Below are 20719 nucleotides of genomic sequence, written 5' to 3'. Positions count from 1 at the left end.
ACCTAGGGATGGGGGCTTACCCGCTAGAATAGAACTGAGATCCCTAGAAGCAATTCCTAAGTTCCAAAACTACGTTGCCAGCATAGGTACGAGATGTAACCCTTTAGATAGGACTGACATACTCAGGGGTCACCCGTTAGCACATTTATATATATAGGACTGATCCCAGGAGTCACCCGCTAGATTACGACTGACTCCACAGCAGATGTCTTTACTGGTGGCGCGGTACTGACACCCTTCCAGTCAGGGCTGAGATTGGACCCCAGTCAGCTTAGCTTGGGAGATGTCGGTTAGATGAACACATCCCACAGTTTCAGTTACAGAATCAGGGCCTTCAAACACAGCCAACTTAGCTTAGTAGTACAGATTCAATACTGTTAGAGACAATCAATCCTTCAACTCCTTATTCAGTTCAATTAGAGGCTTTCAGACTAGATGTCAAATTAGATATTCAGATCTCATTATTTTCAGTATTTATGACTTGTTTTGATATTGTTACACCTTTTTCAGACATTTTGTTATCAGACGTTTAATCAGTTCGAACCTTATGGCCTTTCATGTTCATGTTTCCACATTTTATGATATATTATGCAGTATACAGGTACAGATATCAGTCATGGGTTAGCTTGTGATCCTTCGGGGTCATGAGCACCGTGTAGCATTCCAATTTAGAAAATCAGGGTGTTACACCATTAATCACTAGAGCTGAATCACACGAAATACTATTGTATTGGTAGATTATTGTATCACATTGTTAAACCCATTATTACATAATGATGAAATCTTATTGTATCACATTGTTAAACCCATTATTACATAATGATGAAATCTTATTTTGTGTGACGAGTCTGGTGTCATAGTGTCATTACTCTTTTCTTTTTGCCTTCTTATTTTATCTTCATTTACTATTAAATTATTTTATTTTATTTTTTATCTTACATTTTCACAGTAACTTTACCCAATACCTTATTTTTCTTGTAAGTTTATCCTTCATCTTATAGATGTGTGATATTAAACGATACAATTTATCCAAATATGCAAAATAACACAATGCAATAGAAAGCAAATTATATGATATTATAATACATTATGAAACATATGCAACAACCATCCAAACAGTGCAATCAAATGATATTTTATATTTTATAGATTATAGAACAATAGAATGAACTAAATAGAATTAACTCCTACATCATTACCATTATAGAATTAACCATTACCAAACCTTTAGAAAGATAATTTTGACTATCTCAGAGTAGAATAGTCAACTGAAATAAAAGGACGAGCTGAGAGACGTCCTGGCATGAAAGCCTTGTACTACAATCATGCTAATGTAAACTGTATGACACAGGATAACGTCCATTTGATGATTGACAAGCTACGCTTCAGTTACCTTCCAGGTATTCAAAAAGCATCCACAACATTTCCATAACTTCTTGAGTAATCTTTCACCTAAATGAGACAATCAACTACAGATATAAGATAGAATCATGCAAAAATCTTCTGAGGTGCCTCATTCACAAGTTCAAAGCGTCTATAAGATCAGAAACCTATTCACAGTGGAGTTGAAGAGCATCATTTGAAGATGTTAAAAGATATAAAAGCCTAGACAACTAATGCTACAAATTTAATTGATAAATGATAAGCACTCTATCATCTTCTTTGTTGTGAGATGCAAATAGTTTTGTACAAGGGTCAAAGGGTAACTTCCAAAGATATATGTTCTTCTCCAAGCTATTTCAAAGTAAAATGTTCAAATATAATTCAGCCTTAATCCCATGCATAATTTTGAAGATCATTGACGAACTTTCTATAGTTCAAGGATTAGCTCATTGCCTACAAATACAGAGGATGTGAGCATTCATGGAATCGTCAACTTTTAGAATTTAATACTTGACACCACTAGCGACACTTTCGAGATTCACGAATACTAAGTTCACTACATTTACATCCCAAAGGACTCCCAGAATTTTCTTTAAAATGATGACATGTTGCATGCCATTTGAAGCTACCTAAGGTGAGAGTAAATCTATAACACGAAAAAAAGGCCAGATTTTTTACCGAAATGCTAAAGAAAGTAAAGTCATGTACTAATAAGTGAACAAAATTAATGTCAGTCTTATTGTAATCTTAACAACTCACGCCATCTGTAATAGAAGTAAAGGAGACATCAAGAATCTAAGATGGCGTTTAAACATGCTGATTTCATCTCATAATTTTAATTTAGCATTTTGAACGGACGATTTGGGATCATGATTTGAAATCATGCCTTCATATCCCAAATTCTCATAAAACCATGATTTGGTCATGATTTCAACTTTTTAAAATACAAAACTTGACCCATAAGTTTATATTTTGTAAAAACTTATCATTTTAAATTTTGCAAATATAGACTCATGCTCAACGTGAAGAGATTGTTTGTACGATGCGAAGGATTATATTAAAGAAATACTTATTATTATTATTATTATTATTATTATTATTATTGACTAATGAATCTTTATAAAATTATGTGTACTCGAGAATTTGTAATCATAAACAGAAAAGAACATGGAGATATGTGATTTATCAATGCAGTGTTTTAGGATATTACAATATTTTATTTATGAACTATGATTTGCTCATTTGATACCATTATATAAGAATTGGAAAAAAATTAATTGCTTTCTCAACTTGTGGGGTTTGCATGCTTATGAGAAAAAATACTATCTTAAAAAATTCAAATTGCATGTCCAAACAAAACTTTAGTTTCATATCAAATGATTTCATACTGGAATGCCCAAAAAGGCCCTAAGAGTGAAATGATTAATAATTAAACGTATCAACCTCAACTTCACAGCATTCTCAAACTTTGGATCTATTGTCAAATATTCAGGGACATTTCTATGCACGAAAGCCAAGTGATTTTGCTACCTAAGAGAACATAATGACTTCGTATTACCTAACAGGGATTGTCCACTATGGTACACACCAAGATATAAACCTTTATAACAGATTTTGTTTTAACTAGTGATCCATGTTCAAAGTATGATCTCAAAGTGTGATCAATGCACACTGTACAAAGCTATTGTTCCATTGGATATGAGCTTCTCGATTGAATTAGCAAATTAGTTAATTAGTTAGCAATATAGTTGAGTCAGTTAGCAAGTTGTTAGAGGTTGTTAGACAAGTGGGTGGTTAGTCATGATGAGCTGGAAATAAGCTCACTATCTCAGCTCAAGTCTATAAATAAGAGCAATGTTGTAGCGTACAGATGATGAAGAATGAAATTTCCATCTTTACTTTCTCTCTTCTTCTTCATTGCTCATAGATTATCAAGTTGTAATGCTTGAATTTCACGTGGTATCAGAGCCACGAGCTCAATGCTGAGAGTGTTTCAATCACTTCTACTCATGTTCTCTGAGAATTCTTAAGAACTCTGTGTGTTCTCTATTTTTTACTTCTTCTTCTTCGCAATTCTGGTCGATTTTGCAGTTCAATTCCTTCACTCATGGCACCTAAAATTGATCAAAGTGATCCATTCTTCATTGGTGCTTCTGATAGTTCCAGTACTGTACTCGTCCCAATCAAATTAATCGGTTCAGTAAACTATAGTCTATGGAGTCGATCTATGTGAATTGCTCTCTTAGGGAAGAGAAAGTTGGATTTTGTCAGTGGATCCTGCAACAAGGAGTCTTACAAAGAGGAATTCCATGAACAATGGGAAACATGCAATGCTATTGTCCTCTCATGGATGAACACTGTGAGTGAAGGTTTACTATCTGGTATCGGTTATGCTACCAATGCTTGTGCAGTCTGGGAAGATTTGAAGGAAAGATATGACAAGGTGAATCGTATGTGCATATATCAGTTGCATCGTGAAATCAATATGCATTCTCAAGGTATTGATTCAATCTTAGATTATTTCACTAAATTGAAAAATTTATGGAGTGAATATGATGTTTTGGTTCCTAATCCTAGCTATGATTGCCTTAAGTCCAAAGAGTACTCAGATCATATGTGTCAACTGAGACTTTTATAATTTTTGAGTGGATTGAATGAGTCCTATGATCAAGCTAGGAGACAGATCTTACCAAGGGAGTAACTCCAACTCTCAATCAGGCTTATGCCATGCTCATAGAGGATGAGATCCAGCACTTAGCATGTATGCTTGCTGTGAATGATAGATCAGAACCACTTGCTATGCAAATGAATTGCAATTATGGTTATGGATAGGGAAACACAAATTACAAGGGTAGAAAGTGTGACTACTGTCACCTCTCAGGTCATACCAGAGAAAACTGTTATAAACAGATAGGATATCCAAATGATTGGAAGAACAAAAAGAAACAAGGTTATAATCCTCCAAATTTGAGATCACGTAATGCTAGTGGTAACAATTTCTCGTCGCATAATAGTGGTAACAACTATACCAGCACTGGTAGCAAGGCTTCTCAAACTGCAAACATAGTAATAGGACAAGTTGATGTTGCCAGCTCCAGTCATGATGTGAATCCTACACCACTGGCAAAACCTCATTCACAGATGAAGAGTACATTCAATCATGAATATGTTAAACAAAAACAAGCATACCAAGAATATGAAACAAGTCAATATTACAAGTATTACCACTTTCTGTTTATCCAAGACTTGTTCTAACAGTTGGATTGTAGATTCGGGAGCTATACATCATGTGTCTGCCCATAGACACTTGTTCAAAGATAGCACAAGCTTAGTTCCAAGACACTTGGACAAATTGCACCTTCCAACAACTGATGAAGTCATAATTTCCCACACTGGAGAAGCCTATATGCTTGCAGATGATGTGATCAAAGATGTCCTCTTTGTTCTAAATTTCAGACTAAATTTGTTATCTGTTGCTAAGATAGCCAAGGAATTTTCCTGCTTTGTGTCTTTTTATCCTGCTTTCTGTGTATTTCAGGACCTCTTCAATGGCAAGGTGAATGGGATTGGTAGACAAAAGGGTGGACTGTATGTTCTTAAAGGAGAATGGAATGAAAATACTGATCATACAGGACCAAAGTACAGCAGATTCATTGCAGAAGTTTCTGCTCCCAATTGCAGATTATGGCACCAAAGACTTGGGCATCCAGCTTCTCAGGTTTTAAGATGCTTGGACATTTTGAAGAATCATAGTGATGTAAATATGTTGAATAAATGCATTGTATGTCCATTAGCTAAACAAACAAGACTATCATTTCCTACAAGCACTACTAGGTGCTTTGCGTGTTTTGAACTTGTACACATGGATTTATGGGGTCCTTATAGAACATCTACATTTGATAATAAGTGTTATTACTTAACTATGGTGGATGACTATAGTAGATATACTTGGGTTCATCTGTTGCAGCTAAAATTTGAGACCATAGTGGCTATTAAGACCTTCATATCCATGATTAAAACACAATTTGGAGTGGTGAATAAAGCTATCAGATCTAACAATGGGACTGAATTTATCAATACTTAATGTCACACATTATTTCTGTCTCTAGGTATTCTACATCAGACCAGTTGTCCTTATACTCCACAACAAAATGGAGTTGTTAAGAGAAAGCATAAACATATATTAAACATAGCTAGAGCTCTTAAGTTTCAGTCTCACTTGCCCATCAAGTATTGGGGATTATGTGTGAAGGCTATCTCATCTAAGGGTATTTGGATGTCGTGTTATGTGACTGTTGTCCCTAGAGGTGACAAGTTCTCTAAAAGAGCTAAGCCTGCTGTGTTAGTTGGTTATTCAGAGTCTCAAATGGGATACTTGCTACTGGATATCCACTCAAAGAGACTATTGCTGAGTAGGGATGTTGTGTTCCATGAAGACTTATTCCCCTTTAATCCATCACAAGTAAAATTGCAGAATACAAATGCTTCCAAACCTGATGAAAACATCAATGACTTCTTGGTTTCCATAGATGATGAAATTCCTACTGAGGTTCCTACAAGGGATGCTCATATTGATGATGGTTTTGCTGATGCTGCACCACTTGATATAGCTCCATCTGATGCAAATACTAAACTGATTGTCAAGCTGAGCCTTCCTTGACTCAAGCTTCTTCCAGTAGACCCATTAGAACTAGTAGACCACCTGTGTGGACGCATGATTATGTTGGCACTTCCAAAAACCAGAGATGCAAGCACCCCTTAGCCAACAGCTTATCTTACAGAAAACTGAGCCTTGCATATCAATGTTACTTGACAAAGTTCTCCACTTTGACTGAACCTCAACACTTTAAACAAGCTATAAAAGATGAAAGGGTGGAAGCCATGAAGTTAGAAATTCAAGCCTTGGAGGCCAACAACACATAAACCATTGTTGACCTGCCCAAAGCGAAGAACACTGTTGGTTCCAAATGGATATACAAGATTAAATACCTTGCAAATGGTGAAGTGGAAAGGTTCAAAGCCAGTGGCCAAAGGATGTAGTCAACAAGAAGGGCTAGATTATCATGAGACATATTCACCAGTGGCTAAAATGGTTACTGTTAGGAGTGTGATTGTTGTGGCGGTATCTAAAGGTTGGACCTTTCATCAAATGGATGTCTACAATGCATTTTTACAAGGGGATCTTAAAGAGAAAGTGTACATGGAGCTGCCAGAAGAATTCAGCAGACAAGGGGAGAACAAGGTTTTCAAGTTGCTCAAATCCTTGTATGGCCTCAAGCAGGCTTCCAAACAGTAGAACCTGAAACTAACTCATGCATTGCTTGATGTTGGATTCACTCAGAGTGCTCATGATTATTCACTCTTCACTTTGCATCAAGGTGATGATATAGTGGTAGTTCTTGTATATGTTGATGATCTACTACTTACTAGAAGCAATGCGGCATTGATTGATGCAACAAAAGACAAGTTGCATCGGTAGTTCAAGATGAAGGACTTGGGGGATCTCAAATACTTCTTAGGTATTGAAGTCTTCAAATCAGCTTCAGGGGTAATATTGAACCAAATGAAGTATATCCTTGAATTAATTCCAGACACAAGCTTTAGTGGTTCAAAGTATGCAATCACTCCCTTAGAATCCAATATCATCCAATATCAGGTTAACCACACTTGAGTATGATCAAGCCACAGGTGCACAAGGTGATGATTTGTTGTCTAATGTTTCTTCTTATCAAAGACTACTAGGCAAACACATGTATGCCACAATTACAAGACCAGATATTAGTGTTGTAGTCCAAACCCTTAGCCAGTTGGGAGGCTGCTACCAGGGTAGTCAGGTACCTCAAAGGCTCAGTTGGTCAACGGAGTTGGTCAACGGAGTTGGTCAACGGATCTGGTTAAAGGCTGAGCATTCTACTACACTAACTTGCAGGTGTGACTCAGATTGAACTGCCTATCCCAACACCATGCGATCAATTACTGGTTATGCAATCCATTTTGGTGAATCATTGATATCTTGGAAGTCCAAGAAACAGCACACTATTTCCAGAAGTTCTGCTGAAGCTGAGTACAGGAGCATGGCTTTAGCAGTTGCAGAGATAACCTGGTTGGTTGGTTTGTTCCAGGAACTCAAGATTCCCTTTACTTTGCCCATATCAGTCTTTAGTGACAACAATTCAGCAATTCAATTGGCCAAAAATCCTGCGTTTCATGAGAGAACAAAACACATAAAAATTGACTGTCATTTCATCAGGGACAAGATCAAAAGTGGACTAATACAAGCTGTATATATTAACACTTATAATCAGGTTGCTGACCTGCTTACCAAGGGCCTAAGCCAAGCTCAACATGCCCATTTATTAGGCACGCTAGGTGTGCTAAACATACTGCACCCTGCAGCTTAAGGGGGCATGTTTTAATTAGTGATCCAAGCTCAAAGTATGATCTCAAAATGTGATCAATGCACACTGTACAGGGTTACTGTTCCATTGGATATGAGCTTCTCGATTGAATTAGCAAATTAGTTAATTAGTTAGCAATATAGTTGAATCAATTAGTAAGTTGTTAGAGGTTGTTAGACAAGTGGTTAGTTAGTTATGATGATCTGGAAATGAGCTCACTATCTCAGCTTAAGTCTATAAATAAGAGCAATGTTGTAATGTACAGATGATGAAGAATGAAATTTCCAGCTTTACTCGCTCTCTTCTTCTTCCTTGCTCATAAATTATCAAGCTGTAATGCTTGAATTTCACATATTTGAAGATGGACTGACCACTTCGAATTATGAAATGAGAGTAGTGCAAAAAGAATTTTCACAACAATTCATCCACCTGCAAGGAAACTTGCTGGAAATCTTCTATATACTTATCGGCAGACATTGCTTATACTTACAACTTATGAGTGATTACTCAATTTTTATATGGAGAAGCAGATACCTTTTCACTTAAAAGCCACTTTTCAGATTATGCAATACATGAAACCTCTCCGACAAGAGGTTGATTCTTGCCTAGCTTTTTGGGAAGTCAAAAGATCCTTCCTTCTTTACATAAGGATTTGAAAAGGATTTGCTATTTGTATGGCATTGATTTACTAGCATCTCGTTATATGTTATTTTTCTTTTATCAGAATGAGAAAAATAAATTTCCAACCAACAAACTAATCAGTTGTATAATCTCGTATATGCTTGAAGGCCAGTTATATACTTATATTTCATAGTAAACATGATTTACCTATAGAGAAGGGCTTAGGTAAGAGGAAACCAAGTGCAAAGTAGACAAGTGGAGTATCGGTAGAACAACTGTACATACCTACAACAGAGGTCATAAAAAACAAACTGCTTGTTAGAATTATAGAACAACTTGAGCTGTTGTATTCCTAATGATATGGAGGTGTTGATTGAACACACAACTCTGACTCATCTCCTTCATCATCATCATCATCTGCATCCACCCAGTTACTAGGATGGTGTTGAGAAGCATGACCATCCAAATATACCATGCCTGACACACAATCGGAGCAGCTAAAGCTGAGTAGACTACAATACAAAAACTAAATGAACAGGAGTAGGAGTGGGACTAACCTTGAGGTTGTTCCAAAGGATTTTTGTCAACACAACGAAAGCTAATCGATGCAGTCAAGAAAAGTCACTTTCTTCTGGGGAAGTACACTCGTAAAGTATTAAGAATTTCACACTGATTTTCAAATTCACCATCAAAATCCATTATCTCACTCACATAGATCATTTAGGTGATTGGAACATGTATATATTTGTAGTTTCCCAGGTTAATATGTCCATCCCAGAAACTCTTAAGGGTTGTCTGGTTAATGAACTGATTAAACAAGGGTTTATAATACATGAATTGTTATGCAGTGATTATGATGCAGAGACTGTTATCTGGTAAATAATAAAACAAAGACTGTTATGTAGGGATTGCATACTTTAAGGATATTTTGTCTTTTACATATTTGTATCCCTCAATTGCTAATTTACATTGTTAATCCACATAAAATTATACATAGATTCCCACATAAATTATGCATTTATTCGTAAATGGAGTTTAATATCGGAAACCAGGCATTGCACAAGTGTGGTACAGTTCTTCACCTGAAAACAAACATTTTTACTACTTATGCAGAGATTACTTTGTCTTATTTTTGATAATTGTGGTGTCGGGGCCAGCTTGCGCTCATCTCGACAAAATCCAAAGGATACTACCACCTCCCACCAGCAACAAGCATCAGGAAGCATCAGGTAACTATCCACCAAGGTTACCTACCAAGGTTAGAACAGATGGAAAGAAATCATCTATTGTCCTGCTGGGAATTGAACCTGAGACCTCATGGTGATCAACCCGCATCATTGACCGCTAGGCCACACCCTTGGGTTCTATGCAGAGATTACATTTGTAATACAAAGTTTTATATTGCAAATGAAACATTGTATTAGGTATACGGAATTTCATCTACGGACTATCTTCCCTGCTAGGCCAACCAAATGACCACTTACGTAAGTAGATAATTACTCAGCATAACAAGTTATCCACTGCAACCTAATCCCGTGGAAAATGCATAACAAAATGTGCAAGAAAATTCAAATATAGGTGACCTGCTGGATAGATACCATCCCGTTACATTAGCTGCGAAAATACTTGAGACATAGGTTTCCCCCCCTCCACACACCCCTCACCCCACCTCCCCACCCCCCCAAAAAAATACCATATCAATTCCAACCAGACCTTAGAATTCCTTGTGACATTTCATACATGTCAAGACTTATCAAGGTTACCGCAATAGTTTGGGACCAAGACCTCACGCTTCTTACCCCTCAATAGATTGTAAATTATGAACCTATAATTGAAACTTTTCCAAACCAAAAAACTTAACATGTCAGCTAGCTTTAACCTCTTCAGTTTATATATCTACAGGTAATAATAGGTTTATAGAATGAGTAATAAAATTACTAGGAAGTTTGACACCAAAAGAAGGTTCAGGATACTCATTATGAATGTCAGACATATTTCTTCCAGCTGCTCCAGCTTCAGATATATGCATCGCACCAATTTGCTGAAGTTCCCTTTGCTCATTATCGTTCTCATTTCTTTCTCCTCCATGTTCAGCACCATTGCCACCTTTTGTTCTGCTTCCTATATAAAGTTGAACTTATGAATATCAAGTAAATACGTCGTACCAGTAAAATATGTTGTACCATCTAGTTCAGCAAATACTAACCTGAAAGATCAGACCAAATCCTGGTCTGGTCAGATGTAAGCCCCGAATTCCCTTTTGACCTCTCCTGAACTGGGGCCTGTCTTCCATCATTAGCCTGCCCATAGGAAGTGCCAACAACTTGTGGATTCTCCGAAGAGCTTGCAGTGTAGAGCTGTGACATAAGCATGGTTGCAAGCATCAAGGTGGCATCAAAAGTTGAGTTGGAGCCATCATCTAAACCAAATTTTGGAACCACTAGAATTGGCCTGTCCATAAATTCAGGTATGATCAGAAGAAAATCTTATATGAAAATCAAAAAACTTGTACATAACACAGCAAAGAGATCTATTAATGAGTTTAAAAAAGAACAATTGAAGGTCATAAAAATTGAAGACGCACATAAGCACACAAATGTACATTCATCAGTAGTTTAACATGGTCTGTACACTAGATCCATTTGACACCAAATTAGTATCTATTGTATCCGGTAACAGGAAAAGGAAAACTTTGCGACCAGTGTTTTCAGGGGACATGCCAAACTTATCTTCCATAACAATCAACTAGATGATTTGATTATGTAGCAAAAAACATGTCTTTTGTTGTTATTGCGTTCAACATTTTTCCTTTTTTTGATGAATATCCTCGGTTAGCCATTTTACAAAACATATACAATTTAAATCATCAAAAGCTGTAATGAAAGAAAATTAGTCTTGAATTCACTCAGTAGTAGTGATCAACCATCCAAACCAACAAGTGCAGATATGGAGGCAAAATTTTGCAATATGTACGGACTTCAAAATAGCTTTCAGTGCTGATATGGAGGCAAAATTTTGCAATATGTACGGACTTCAAAATAGCTTTCAGTGCAGATATCCTAAATGCATGCAGTTGCTCTTACTGAATACAAAGACAGGTCAAAGAAAACAACAAGAGACTATGACGAACATAGAAGCAGAGTGTATCATTATCTTACTCGCCAGCTTTATCAAAATAGAATTGTATGTCAACTTCACATCCCTCACAGAAAGAAAGGAAAGCCTGAATAGAGAATTTGCAAAAAGTAGGTTCAGCAAACATGCAAAGACATCAAGGAAACACAAGTACTATTTTACAGCATCAAGTTGTGAATTGTGATTACATGTCATTTATGAAATAAAAAGAGAAAAAGGTCTCAGAAATTGGAAAAGCTTTAATTGGCTTAAACAAGTCCCTGTCAAAGACATTAAAAATGAAGATACCTTTGATTCCTTCACTCCAAACGTTACATCCACAGGGCTTCCTATATGATTGTACTGCACAAACTCTTCAGTGGGATCTATCCACAACTGAGTATGTAGTGCTGAATCATTTTCTACAAAAAAAGATTTACAGCTTAAAACCGCCTGTAGACAAACGAGGAAAAAAGAAAAGAAGAAGTGGCTAACCTAGTATACCTTTTGTTGGGTCTATATAACTTCTGAGCTCAACAGCTTTCCCTCCAATTTCAGTTGCAGCATCAGGAGGTAAGCAAGTTGGATTGGTAGCAATGATTGTGATCTCCTGAAGAGTTGTTTGGAAGTTGGAGAATAACCTGTTCAGATCACGAGGCCTCAGCACAAAGTTGCTTGGAAGCTTTGTCCTATCAAGAGATAGGTTTTGTATGTGTGGTTCAACGTCGCACGTAATCCAGTAAGCTTTTTTCATACCTGTAAAACTGGCATGGTAATGTGATGCTGCTAATACATCAACACAATTATATGTTGTACATATCATGTTATCAGAGCAGGTCTTGCGGTGATGAGAGATACATAGGACATCACTAACTTCTCATGGTGTACCAATGGTGCAAATGATTCCTTCACAATACAAATTTGTGAAAGCTCAGCCCGAAGACTGCTAATATTCCGAGGAGAGTTTAAAACAGAAAATGTTGAAAACTGTTAAAAATTAGAATATATGACAACTGTAAGCATAACACTTACAGCAGATGAAAGTATGATAAACATAAGCATAACACTTTCAGGAGATCGAAATATGACAAATGTAAGCGTAACAGTTTCAGGAGACTAAAATATGACAAACTACAGTCACAATATTCTAATAATACTCCTTAATGATTAGGGCAAAGAAATAGTATGTGGCATAGAAGTATTATTGTAAAGTGGCTTTTATTTTCATACTTGGAAAACCAAGGTTAACTTAAGATGCATTTCGTATTAGATATAGGATATTTTATTGTAGAAAAGCTAATCTATTGAATACCTTTGAGGTTTTCAGCTAAATTTCATTGCTTAATTGTATTTATCTTTTTAGATTCCTCAATTAAGTCATATTTATCTATTATATTATATATGATCTTTTTTTTAAAATTGAGATACAAAAGTCAAAGTATAATATAATAGATCAATATGACTTATGGAAGAATCTATAAAGAAAAATACTCTTAATTTTATCTAATTCATTGTTACTATCACTTGCTTTAGTTTGAAATTATATTTTATCATTTAATTGGAGATAGTTTTAATTATTTCATGAGGATAGTTTTAATTATTTCAGGAGTTTCACCTTGTTCAACGGTTCCCTATTTTATAAGCAGGACCAGAAACCAATTGATCTGCTCACCATATCTCTCTCCCTCACCTCTCCTATAAATTTCCCTTCCTCGTTTCTTCTCCTTACCTTTCTCCCTGTCTTCTTGGTACTACATCGATCTTAGTATATATATTCTAATTCATTACATAGCACTCTCAATAACCGTACTAGTAAAAGTAATCGTCACACTCTCTAACAAATAACACTATCTTTGGCATTCAACTGGCACTTGTTTCACAACATTCATGCAACTATTGTAAGGAGGTGATCTCAATAGTCACTCAGTTATTTGAACTTTTGGAAGTAGAAGACAATGTAAAGGTTCTGCTGTTCTACTAAACAGTATGAAAAGTAAAGGATTTGACAACCTTGAGGCACTGCTCTTTCTGCATAATATTTTGTTAATGTAAGGTGATCCAATAAATTTTTCTCCAGACACACAGAGAACCTTCAAAATGGAAACCCTTCCCGGAAAGAACCCACAAATAACTATCATTCGGAGTAAGGATCAATAGTCACATAATATTATATGTTGTTTTTTTGTACTTCCATTACTTTTTTTTATAGACTGTCTTTGTCTTGAGCCGAGGGTCTCTCTACCTTTAAGGTGGAGATAAGGTATGTGTACACTCTACCCTCCCCAAAATCTACTTTGTAGGACTATACTAGGTATGTTGTTACTTGTTGCTGAATTCCGTTCAAATGATCGTAGTATTTATCTTACAGTGCGTCAAGCTTTTCCTACCAAAAGCATGATGCGGCTTCTAAGAGATGATATATTTTATACAAAACTCTAGATTTTTCAAATTATACCAAAGAAGTACTGAGAAGAGATGATTAGCCAGGACATGGTGTAGCTTCAGCTTACCAAGGACATGATATAAATAGGAGGGTACAAAGGTCACAAATTAGGATAGAAAATTAGTAGTAGGTAGGTGAAATTGTCTCGCTTTCCAGTGGAATTAGGCTTGGTGGGAGTCTGGACCATGTATGTCATAGTATTAGCCTTATTCATGTATTTTCTTGCTTTTGATATCTATTACCAACTATTGTCTACTGTGTTTCAGTTACTGCATTATTTCGTTGTTGTTACTGTTCTTTTTCCAACATGTTTTGTACTTATTTCCTTATTAGTTGCAATGTTTACTTCACTATCGTATTTTCTTTTTTCATAACTACTTTGATTTGTTGCACTTGAGCCAAATTTCTTTCTAAAACAGCCTCTCTACCTCCATGATGTAGGGGTAAGGTCTGAGCACATTTTACCATCCCCAAACACCACTCACGGGATTAGACCGGGTATGTTGTTGTTGTTATTGTATCCTGAATAAGATTAGATAAATAAAATTATCCCGAAGGAGAACCTTGAAGTAACGGGTAAAGTTGTTGTCATGTGACCTGGAAACAGCCTCTTGTAGAAATGTAAGGTACACAATAAATCCTTATGGTTCGGCCCTTCTCCGACCCTGCGCATAGCAGGAGCTTTAGTGCACCGGGTTGCCCTTTTTTAAAATAGATTTATCCCTTATTAATTTTAAGAATTTATATTGATTGTACTATTATTTATTTGTTAGATATTGGGTCTATGGGAGAGAAAAGTTAGGGGCCATAAGGATATGAGCTCTGAATATAATTACTGAGGAGCCTTTTGGCTTAAATCCTATTGGACAAATATCATAAGGCCCTAAAGGTTGGGTTACAGTGGACACTGGACAACACCTTCGCAATTGCACTTGAGCCGTTGAATTCAAAAATGTATAGAAGAACAAATTGTTGAAATTGGACACCATTCAAAGATTTGATGAAAAAGCTGCCTTAGGCAAATCCCCATCTGAATGGGAGGGGAAAGTTAGGGTCTGTAAAAGGTGACCTAGTGATTTCAACTTTGAAGTGCCTTTTGGATTAAAGCACAAAGGGCCAAAATTTTGAGGCTTCAAAGGTTGTTGCCTGAGTGTTTAATCTTCCCTCTTAACTTTCTTTCTCAGTTTCTCCCTGTTCTAACGTTTCCAGTACCTTTCTTCTTACTCCTTTTTGGCAATTCATCACCTTGTGACATAATGTGAAGATAAGGCATGGGAAGACACAATGAGACCATATTTATTCATGAGAATCATGACAAAATTCAATAGACCTTTGACACTACAGCTATGTGAGTCTCTACGTGGTCCATCCATCAAATAAAAGATGTTCTGCCCTAATCTATAGCTCCTAACTAAGAATATAGTTTCCTTTTTATTTTTGGAAATCCTGAAAAAGGTGGAAAAACTCAAGACAAATACCGTAGAAAGTCTTATCCTTATAAAGAATTTTAATAGTTCAGTTGGTTAGCTAAATGAACTTTCACCTACAACCTTGTAGGTGAGGATTTGATTTCCTACCTAGTAATCCCTTCCTCCAATTAAAAAAACAAAGTTATTTACTAAGAAAATACAAACAAGAGGAGGTTGCTCGGATGGTAAGCACCCTAAACCTCCAACCCTAAGGTTATGGATTCGAGTCACTAAGGGAGAAAAAAGGGGCGGGAGTTCCTTAGGGAGGGGTTAAAAAAATGTCTTACCATTATGACAGTTCAGTGTCCACTGCACCTTTGATGCATCAGGATTAGGCAATAACACAGTCAAATGATCTATACTGGCAATTGGTGTTCTTAATACAGAACAAATGGCCTATAAAAATCCAGGTAAGTTAAAATACAGTAGCTGAAAAACCAAAACAGCTTAGACTACACAGCACTGCATTGCTAAAAGCATATACCTTCAAGAGCACACTACATTGCATCTGTGGACCAAAAACCGTGTAGACATCAAAAAAGCCAGGTTTAAACGTAATTGATAGATAGGCCGACCTTGAGGAGTTGAGAGTGTGAAATGTGAGCTGCCCAAAAAAATAACAAGGAAACAATGAACTGAAACTATAATCTCACAATTCACACAAATGCTGATGATTTCCAATTTAACAAGATGGGGCCAATTTTTGTCTTGTCAAATATACAGAAAAATTTCCAAAATAATAATAATACTCATAATAATCGTTCCCCAGGCTTGGAGGTGGAAAAATACTTTTCCGCACTTGATAGTTGTACCAAACATAACTATTTAACTAAACGAGCCACAAATCAAAAAGTGAGAAATATATATCAGTTAATTGTATACAATGTTTATAGAAAAGATTTTACATTCATTTGCTTACGCGTCAACAGAAAGGGTCATAATGCAGAATTATACAACCTAGTGACTGGCAAAACCCTTACTACTTGGGGAGCTGCAAAACCAATCCATTAAATGCAGAACGATTTTAGTTGAGGTGAAGCTATATAAAACTGATGCTTATCAAATATAAATCAAGAAAAGTATTGTTCAAATGAAAAAGAACAGAACCTTGGTAGAAGAGGCTTGAATGGCGAGCTCATTGCCAATGCGCGCAAGACACGTGATGGATCGGGTGAATGTCTTCAGCGCATTTCCACTCAGTGTGAACTCCATTTCTTTTGCTACTTCCTACCGCAGATTTTCGTCGGATAAGGATTTGTTAAATTACTACTTCAAAACCCAGGGTGTTTTTTTTCCCATGTAGTACATATTGAGTTGTAAGTGAACATGTGAATGAAAAATGAATGTTCTCCCTTTTAAAACAAGTAAAGTTGTCCCGTATTACTCTCAGAAAAAAAAATTATGCTTACATTTTAAAGTATTCTTTCATGAGGTAACAACAAGATATGCTTCACACTGTCATCGTTTCTCATTCGACATTGAATTAAGAGATTAATTTTTTAACCAAAATTTATTTGAAACTTAAAAATAAGTGAATTTTTTAATTCAAAAATTTAATAGAAATTTTTTCTCCATTTGCGAATGCAATCACAACAAGTTTGGCATAGAACCAGCGCAAGTGTATTACGTTTCTAAAACAGTGCATTGTTGGTGAATCATTGCTTCCTTTCTGAAGCAACACCTTTTGGCTATAAGTACCTGAAATTTTCCTCAGGCAAAAGTACGAATTTTGAGTTGAAAAATATTTCTTCATCTTCTAAAAACTAGCGATTTTCAAATCGTTAATTGAGTTCTTAGTTCAGAAAATTTGAGATATCACTATTTTCTGAAGTGAATCATTTTATTCTGGAAAGAGATATTCCATTAATCTCGAGTACTTAAAGAAAATAAATTCCTTAAGAACACACTGTGAATTCGGTTGACGTAAATCTATCAGCTCTATCTTTATCTTACTTTCTTTTGAGTTTAGTTTTACTGTTTTTACAGAAAATAGTAGAAACTTCATTTTGATAGTTCGTTTGAACTTGTGTTTGAAGTTGTTGGAACTTGTTTGTAGTTTTTTAACTTGTTCTTGAACTTAGTGTTAAAATTCATATTGATAAATACACATTTTGTACCCAAAAAATAACAATCTAAGGAATTTATTGTAATCTGTATTTTTTGGATCTCTGGAGATTAAAGCTTGTTGATTTCTACTCTGTTTGAATTTAATAGTGATTTGAAGATATAAAAATTTTATCATGAGTTAAAGTTCATTCGGTTGACGATTACAAGAATATAAAAATTTCATCATTAAACTAGAAACAACTTGTTGTTTAAAATTTAAAAAACCTTATATTTAGTATTCTGACATATTAAATTGTTTGTCTCTTCGTGACAGTAAAAATGACTGTTGAAAATCATGCTAAAGATGGAATGGCAAATGTCGCAGTAACAATTATTCCTACTTCAAGTCGTTCAATTGTTGCACCCGCCATGGCACCGATAGAGAAATCTAAAAAGTTTTCTAATGTGAATTTTAAAAGGTGGAAACAAAAAATGTTCCTTTACTTGACTACATTAAGTCTTCAAAGATTCATCTCATAAAGCCCTCTAGAATTATCGGAGGAATGCTTTATAGTAACTGAAGCGTGGAAGCACTCGAATTTCTCAGGTAAGAACTACACATTGAGTGACCATCATGATGATTTGTACAATGTGTACTGAAAACCTCTAAAGATTTGTGGGATGCTTTGGAGATGAAATACAAATCTGAGGATGCGGGAATGCAAAAGTTCATTATTGCAAGATTTCTTCACTTTAAGATGACAGATAGTAAGACTGTTATCTCGCAGGTTCAAGAATTGCAAGTTATCATCCATGATCTCCTAGCGGAAGGTATAAACTTAGTGAATATCTTTATTTAACATATGGTGCTCTTAATAATCAAATAACCTTTGATGTAGGTTTGATTGTGAATGAGGCTTTCCAAGTAGCTGCTATAATTGAGAAATTACCACTATTGTGGAAAGACTTCAAAAACTACTTGAAGCACAAGAGAAAGGAGATGTCGGTTGAAGACCTCATTGTGAGGTTACGAATTGAAGAAGACAATAAAGTAGCCGAGAAGAGTTTTAGAGGAAATTCCTCAAATAGTGGAGCAAATATTGTGGAGGATGACCCTATAAATCAAAGAAAAGAAAGAAAACGTATGAACAACAAAGCAATCCTCCTAAGAAAAAATTCAAAGGAAATTGCTTTACTTGTGAAAAGGTTGGCCACAAGTCAACAGATTGTGATACGAGAAGAAACTAAAAAAACAAAAATAACACACACAAGAAAATAATGAAACAAAACAAGACAAGTAAAGATAAAAGAAAAGATAGATAGATTGACACAAAGAGATAAAGAAGGACAACCAAAGGATATATCAAACCCTAGACCTTCCTATCAATTACCACAAGCACCAACCTCTTATTAGGACCTATGGGAATAGAATCCCGAGAAACCTAAATTTCTCAACAATCCATAAAGCTCCGACAAGCTTCAATAAACACTCTCAAGTGTATACATTTATTCAAAATAATTTTCTCCCTAAAATATAGAAAACCCTAGATGTTTATATTCTAAAGGAAATTTATTACAACTTGGGCCCAAAAGTGACCCTAAATGCTATTTGGGCCTAAAAGTTACCCAAAAGCCAAATACCATGCTAAATAGAACCTATATTGGCGCCTATGCTCTCCCGTAGCCCAAACTATTATCCAAATATGGTGTTGCTCATTATTTCCTTGGAAGATATGATTAAATGTATCTCTTTCCCAAGCTATCTCCCAATCACCTATTTGATTTCTTAGGATGATTAAGTCGTGAATCCTTAGGTTTGGTCCTTGCATAGATCCCAAAAGAGTAGAGCCAATCTGGCTTGTGTCATCCTCCTTTTCTTGAAGAGGATTCATCCTCGAATCCATTTATTTTATAAGTTTATCATCATACCTCTCAATCTTGGAATCCTTTAATAAGAACTATGTTAGGCTTTTAAACTCATCTTCTTCAAGCATCCTCCTTGCATACTTCTTTGAGATTGTTTGTTCATGAACCTACACAAATGAAGGAGTGATACTATGTAAAATACTAGTATCATGGTTAGTGTGTAACAAAGGCCCAATGTTGGAATTTTATTTTCCAATTTGGATTTGGAGTGGTCATACAATAATTTGTGGAACTTGTGTCCTATTTGGTAGGTTTGAGGGAGTTTGGACATGGGGTTGAAGAGTAGGATAAGAGGCCTTTAAATGCTCCCTAATATTTGTCAACCTACCATCCATGTTTTCCAATCCACAGTCGATGATCGATAACTTCTCATTCATGTTTAACATTTCCCTAGCCATTTGTTTTATATCTTGTTGCGTCTCTGGGATTACCTCCAAGAGGGTATCAAGAGTTGCTCTACCTATAGCTTTTTAGCATAATTAAGAAAAGAGATGAGGCAACTATTGATGATTCATTTAAGAAGTAAGCAACTATTGATGGTTCATTTAAGAATTTTAAGGACTTGAATTCAAGAATCAAGCTAAGAAAAAAATAAATCAAAATGACAAAACGAACAAAGAAATATAACACAAAAAAAGAACAGACAAGAACTAATAAAACAACTACGTAGTTTGAGTATTAGTTGTTAACTAGTGTTAAGAATCAAAGAGATTAAAGATGGAATTAAAAGATGAGTTTAATGGATTTAAACCTGAACAAATGAAATTTAGAGAGTTGATTATGTGTTCAAAAGACTTGAGGTTCGTTGGAGGTGTGTTAGGCAGCCTTGGCGCACCTTGAGCACAAGCCATGAAGCAAGGTGGATTGCCTTGAGATGTGTAAGCACCTTGAGTACATGTTGAGGACAAGATGGACGTAGAAGGGTGTCAACCTATTGGTTTGACATGCGCTTGATCTGCTGCATCAGATCAAAGGTAGGTCCAGCATAGCTCACTCCCTAAAAAAGCTTGCAAGTTGTACCGGGTGTACTTTCAATGGTCCTTATTTATCCTCTCTTTGAAATATTCTCTTGGATCTTTAAAAGGTTCTTTATACCAACACTTTTTCACACTTTTTTGTTCTCTTTTGAAGATGAATCACCAACTTTTAAAGAAAATTCAAGATGAAGATTTGAATCTTTCTCAATAACACCAAAAACTCAAAAATATCTAACTCTTCAACCCTTGCTCGAAATGCAATATAATTTTGAACTGAAGCTCTTTTCTACCTCCTAATGAAAATCCAAGCATCATTTTACTCAATTTCTTAGTCAAAAATTC

At 35.7% G+C, this 20719-nt stretch overlaps 2 protein-coding genes across 12 annotated transcripts; one reads left to right on the top strand and one right to left on the bottom strand.

Annotated features, from left to right (window-relative positions):
- Positions 1 to 1056: 1056 nt before the first annotated feature.
- LOC107845618 (cell cycle checkpoint control protein RAD9A) lies at positions 1057 to 16805 on the bottom strand. 11 transcript variants are annotated; one of them, XR_007045843.1, is made up of 13 exons: positions 16536 to 16804; positions 15913 to 16032; positions 15716 to 15824; positions 12021 to 12272; positions 11826 to 11938; positions 11561 to 11625; positions 10609 to 10853; positions 10376 to 10523; positions 8960 to 9000; positions 8688 to 8879; positions 7698 to 7773; positions 7484 to 7581; positions 1057 to 1452 (listed from the first exon to the last, which is right to left on the bottom strand). XR_007045843.1 is itself a non-coding variant. In XM_016690046.2 (11 exons), the coding sequence occupies exons 1-10, from the start codon at positions 16638 to 16640 to the stop codon at positions 8727 to 8729; spliced, it is 1344 nt and encodes a 447-aa protein (XP_016545532.2). In that variant the 5' UTR covers positions 16641 to 16799; the 3' UTR covers positions 1057 to 1452; positions 8688 to 8726. The 11 variants fall into 11 exon arrangements, 5 of the variants coding, with proteins under 5 accessions (XP_016545532.2, XP_016545534.2, XP_047254065.1 ...); XR_007045840.1 differs by having other exon boundaries at positions 10376 to 10516; positions 16536 to 16799; XR_007045842.1 differs by lacking the exon at positions 7698 to 7773.
- A 1008-nt stretch (positions 16806 to 17813) lies between these two features.
- LOC124887787 lies at positions 17814 to 20389 on the top strand. The gene is made up of 5 exons (XM_047397703.1): positions 17814 to 17953; positions 18017 to 18081; positions 18147 to 18305; positions 18374 to 18680; positions 20368 to 20389. Exons 1-5 carry the CDS (start codon positions 17814 to 17816, stop codon positions 20387 to 20389), a joined length of 693 nt encoding a protein of 230 aa, XP_047253659.1.
- Positions 20390 to 20719: the final 330 nt, after the last annotated feature.

This window comes from Capsicum annuum, chromosome 10, assembly GCF_002878395.1.
Source record: "Capsicum annuum cultivar UCD-10X-F1 chromosome 10, UCD10Xv1.1, whole genome shotgun sequence".
NCBI lineage: Eukaryota > Viridiplantae > Streptophyta > Magnoliopsida > Solanales > Solanaceae > Capsicum > Capsicum annuum.
Note: the sequence above shows the minus strand (reverse complement) of the source record. Positions and strands in the feature narration are given on the sequence as shown.

Bases quoted from the DNA above. Each gene is read 5' to 3' on its own strand.
- LOC124887787 (XM_047397703.1), top strand. From the start codon at position 17,814: ATGACTGTTGAAAATCATGCTAAAGATGGAATGGCAAATGTCGCAGTA. The intron at 18,306-18,373 runs GTATAAACTTAG...CCTTTGATGTAG, and splicing joins CCATGATCTCCTAGCGGAAG to GTTTGATTGTGAATGAGGCT. The intron at 18,681-20,367 runs GTTGGCCACAAG...CTGCTGCATCAG, and splicing joins ATTGCTTTACTTGTGAAAAG to ATCAAAGGTAGGTCCAGCAT.
- LOC107845618 (XM_016690046.2), bottom strand. From the start codon at position 16,640: ATGGAGTTCACACTGAGTGGAAATGCGCTGAAGACATTCACCCGATCC. The intron at 11,626-11,825 runs GTATCTTCATTT...TTCTCTATTCAG, and splicing joins TTGGAGTGAAGGAATCAAAG to GCTTTCCTTTCTTTCTGTGA. The intron at 8,880-8,959 runs GTTAGTCCCACT...ATTGTGTGTCAG, and splicing joins TCCTTTGGAACAACCTCAAG to GCATGGTATATTTGGATGGT.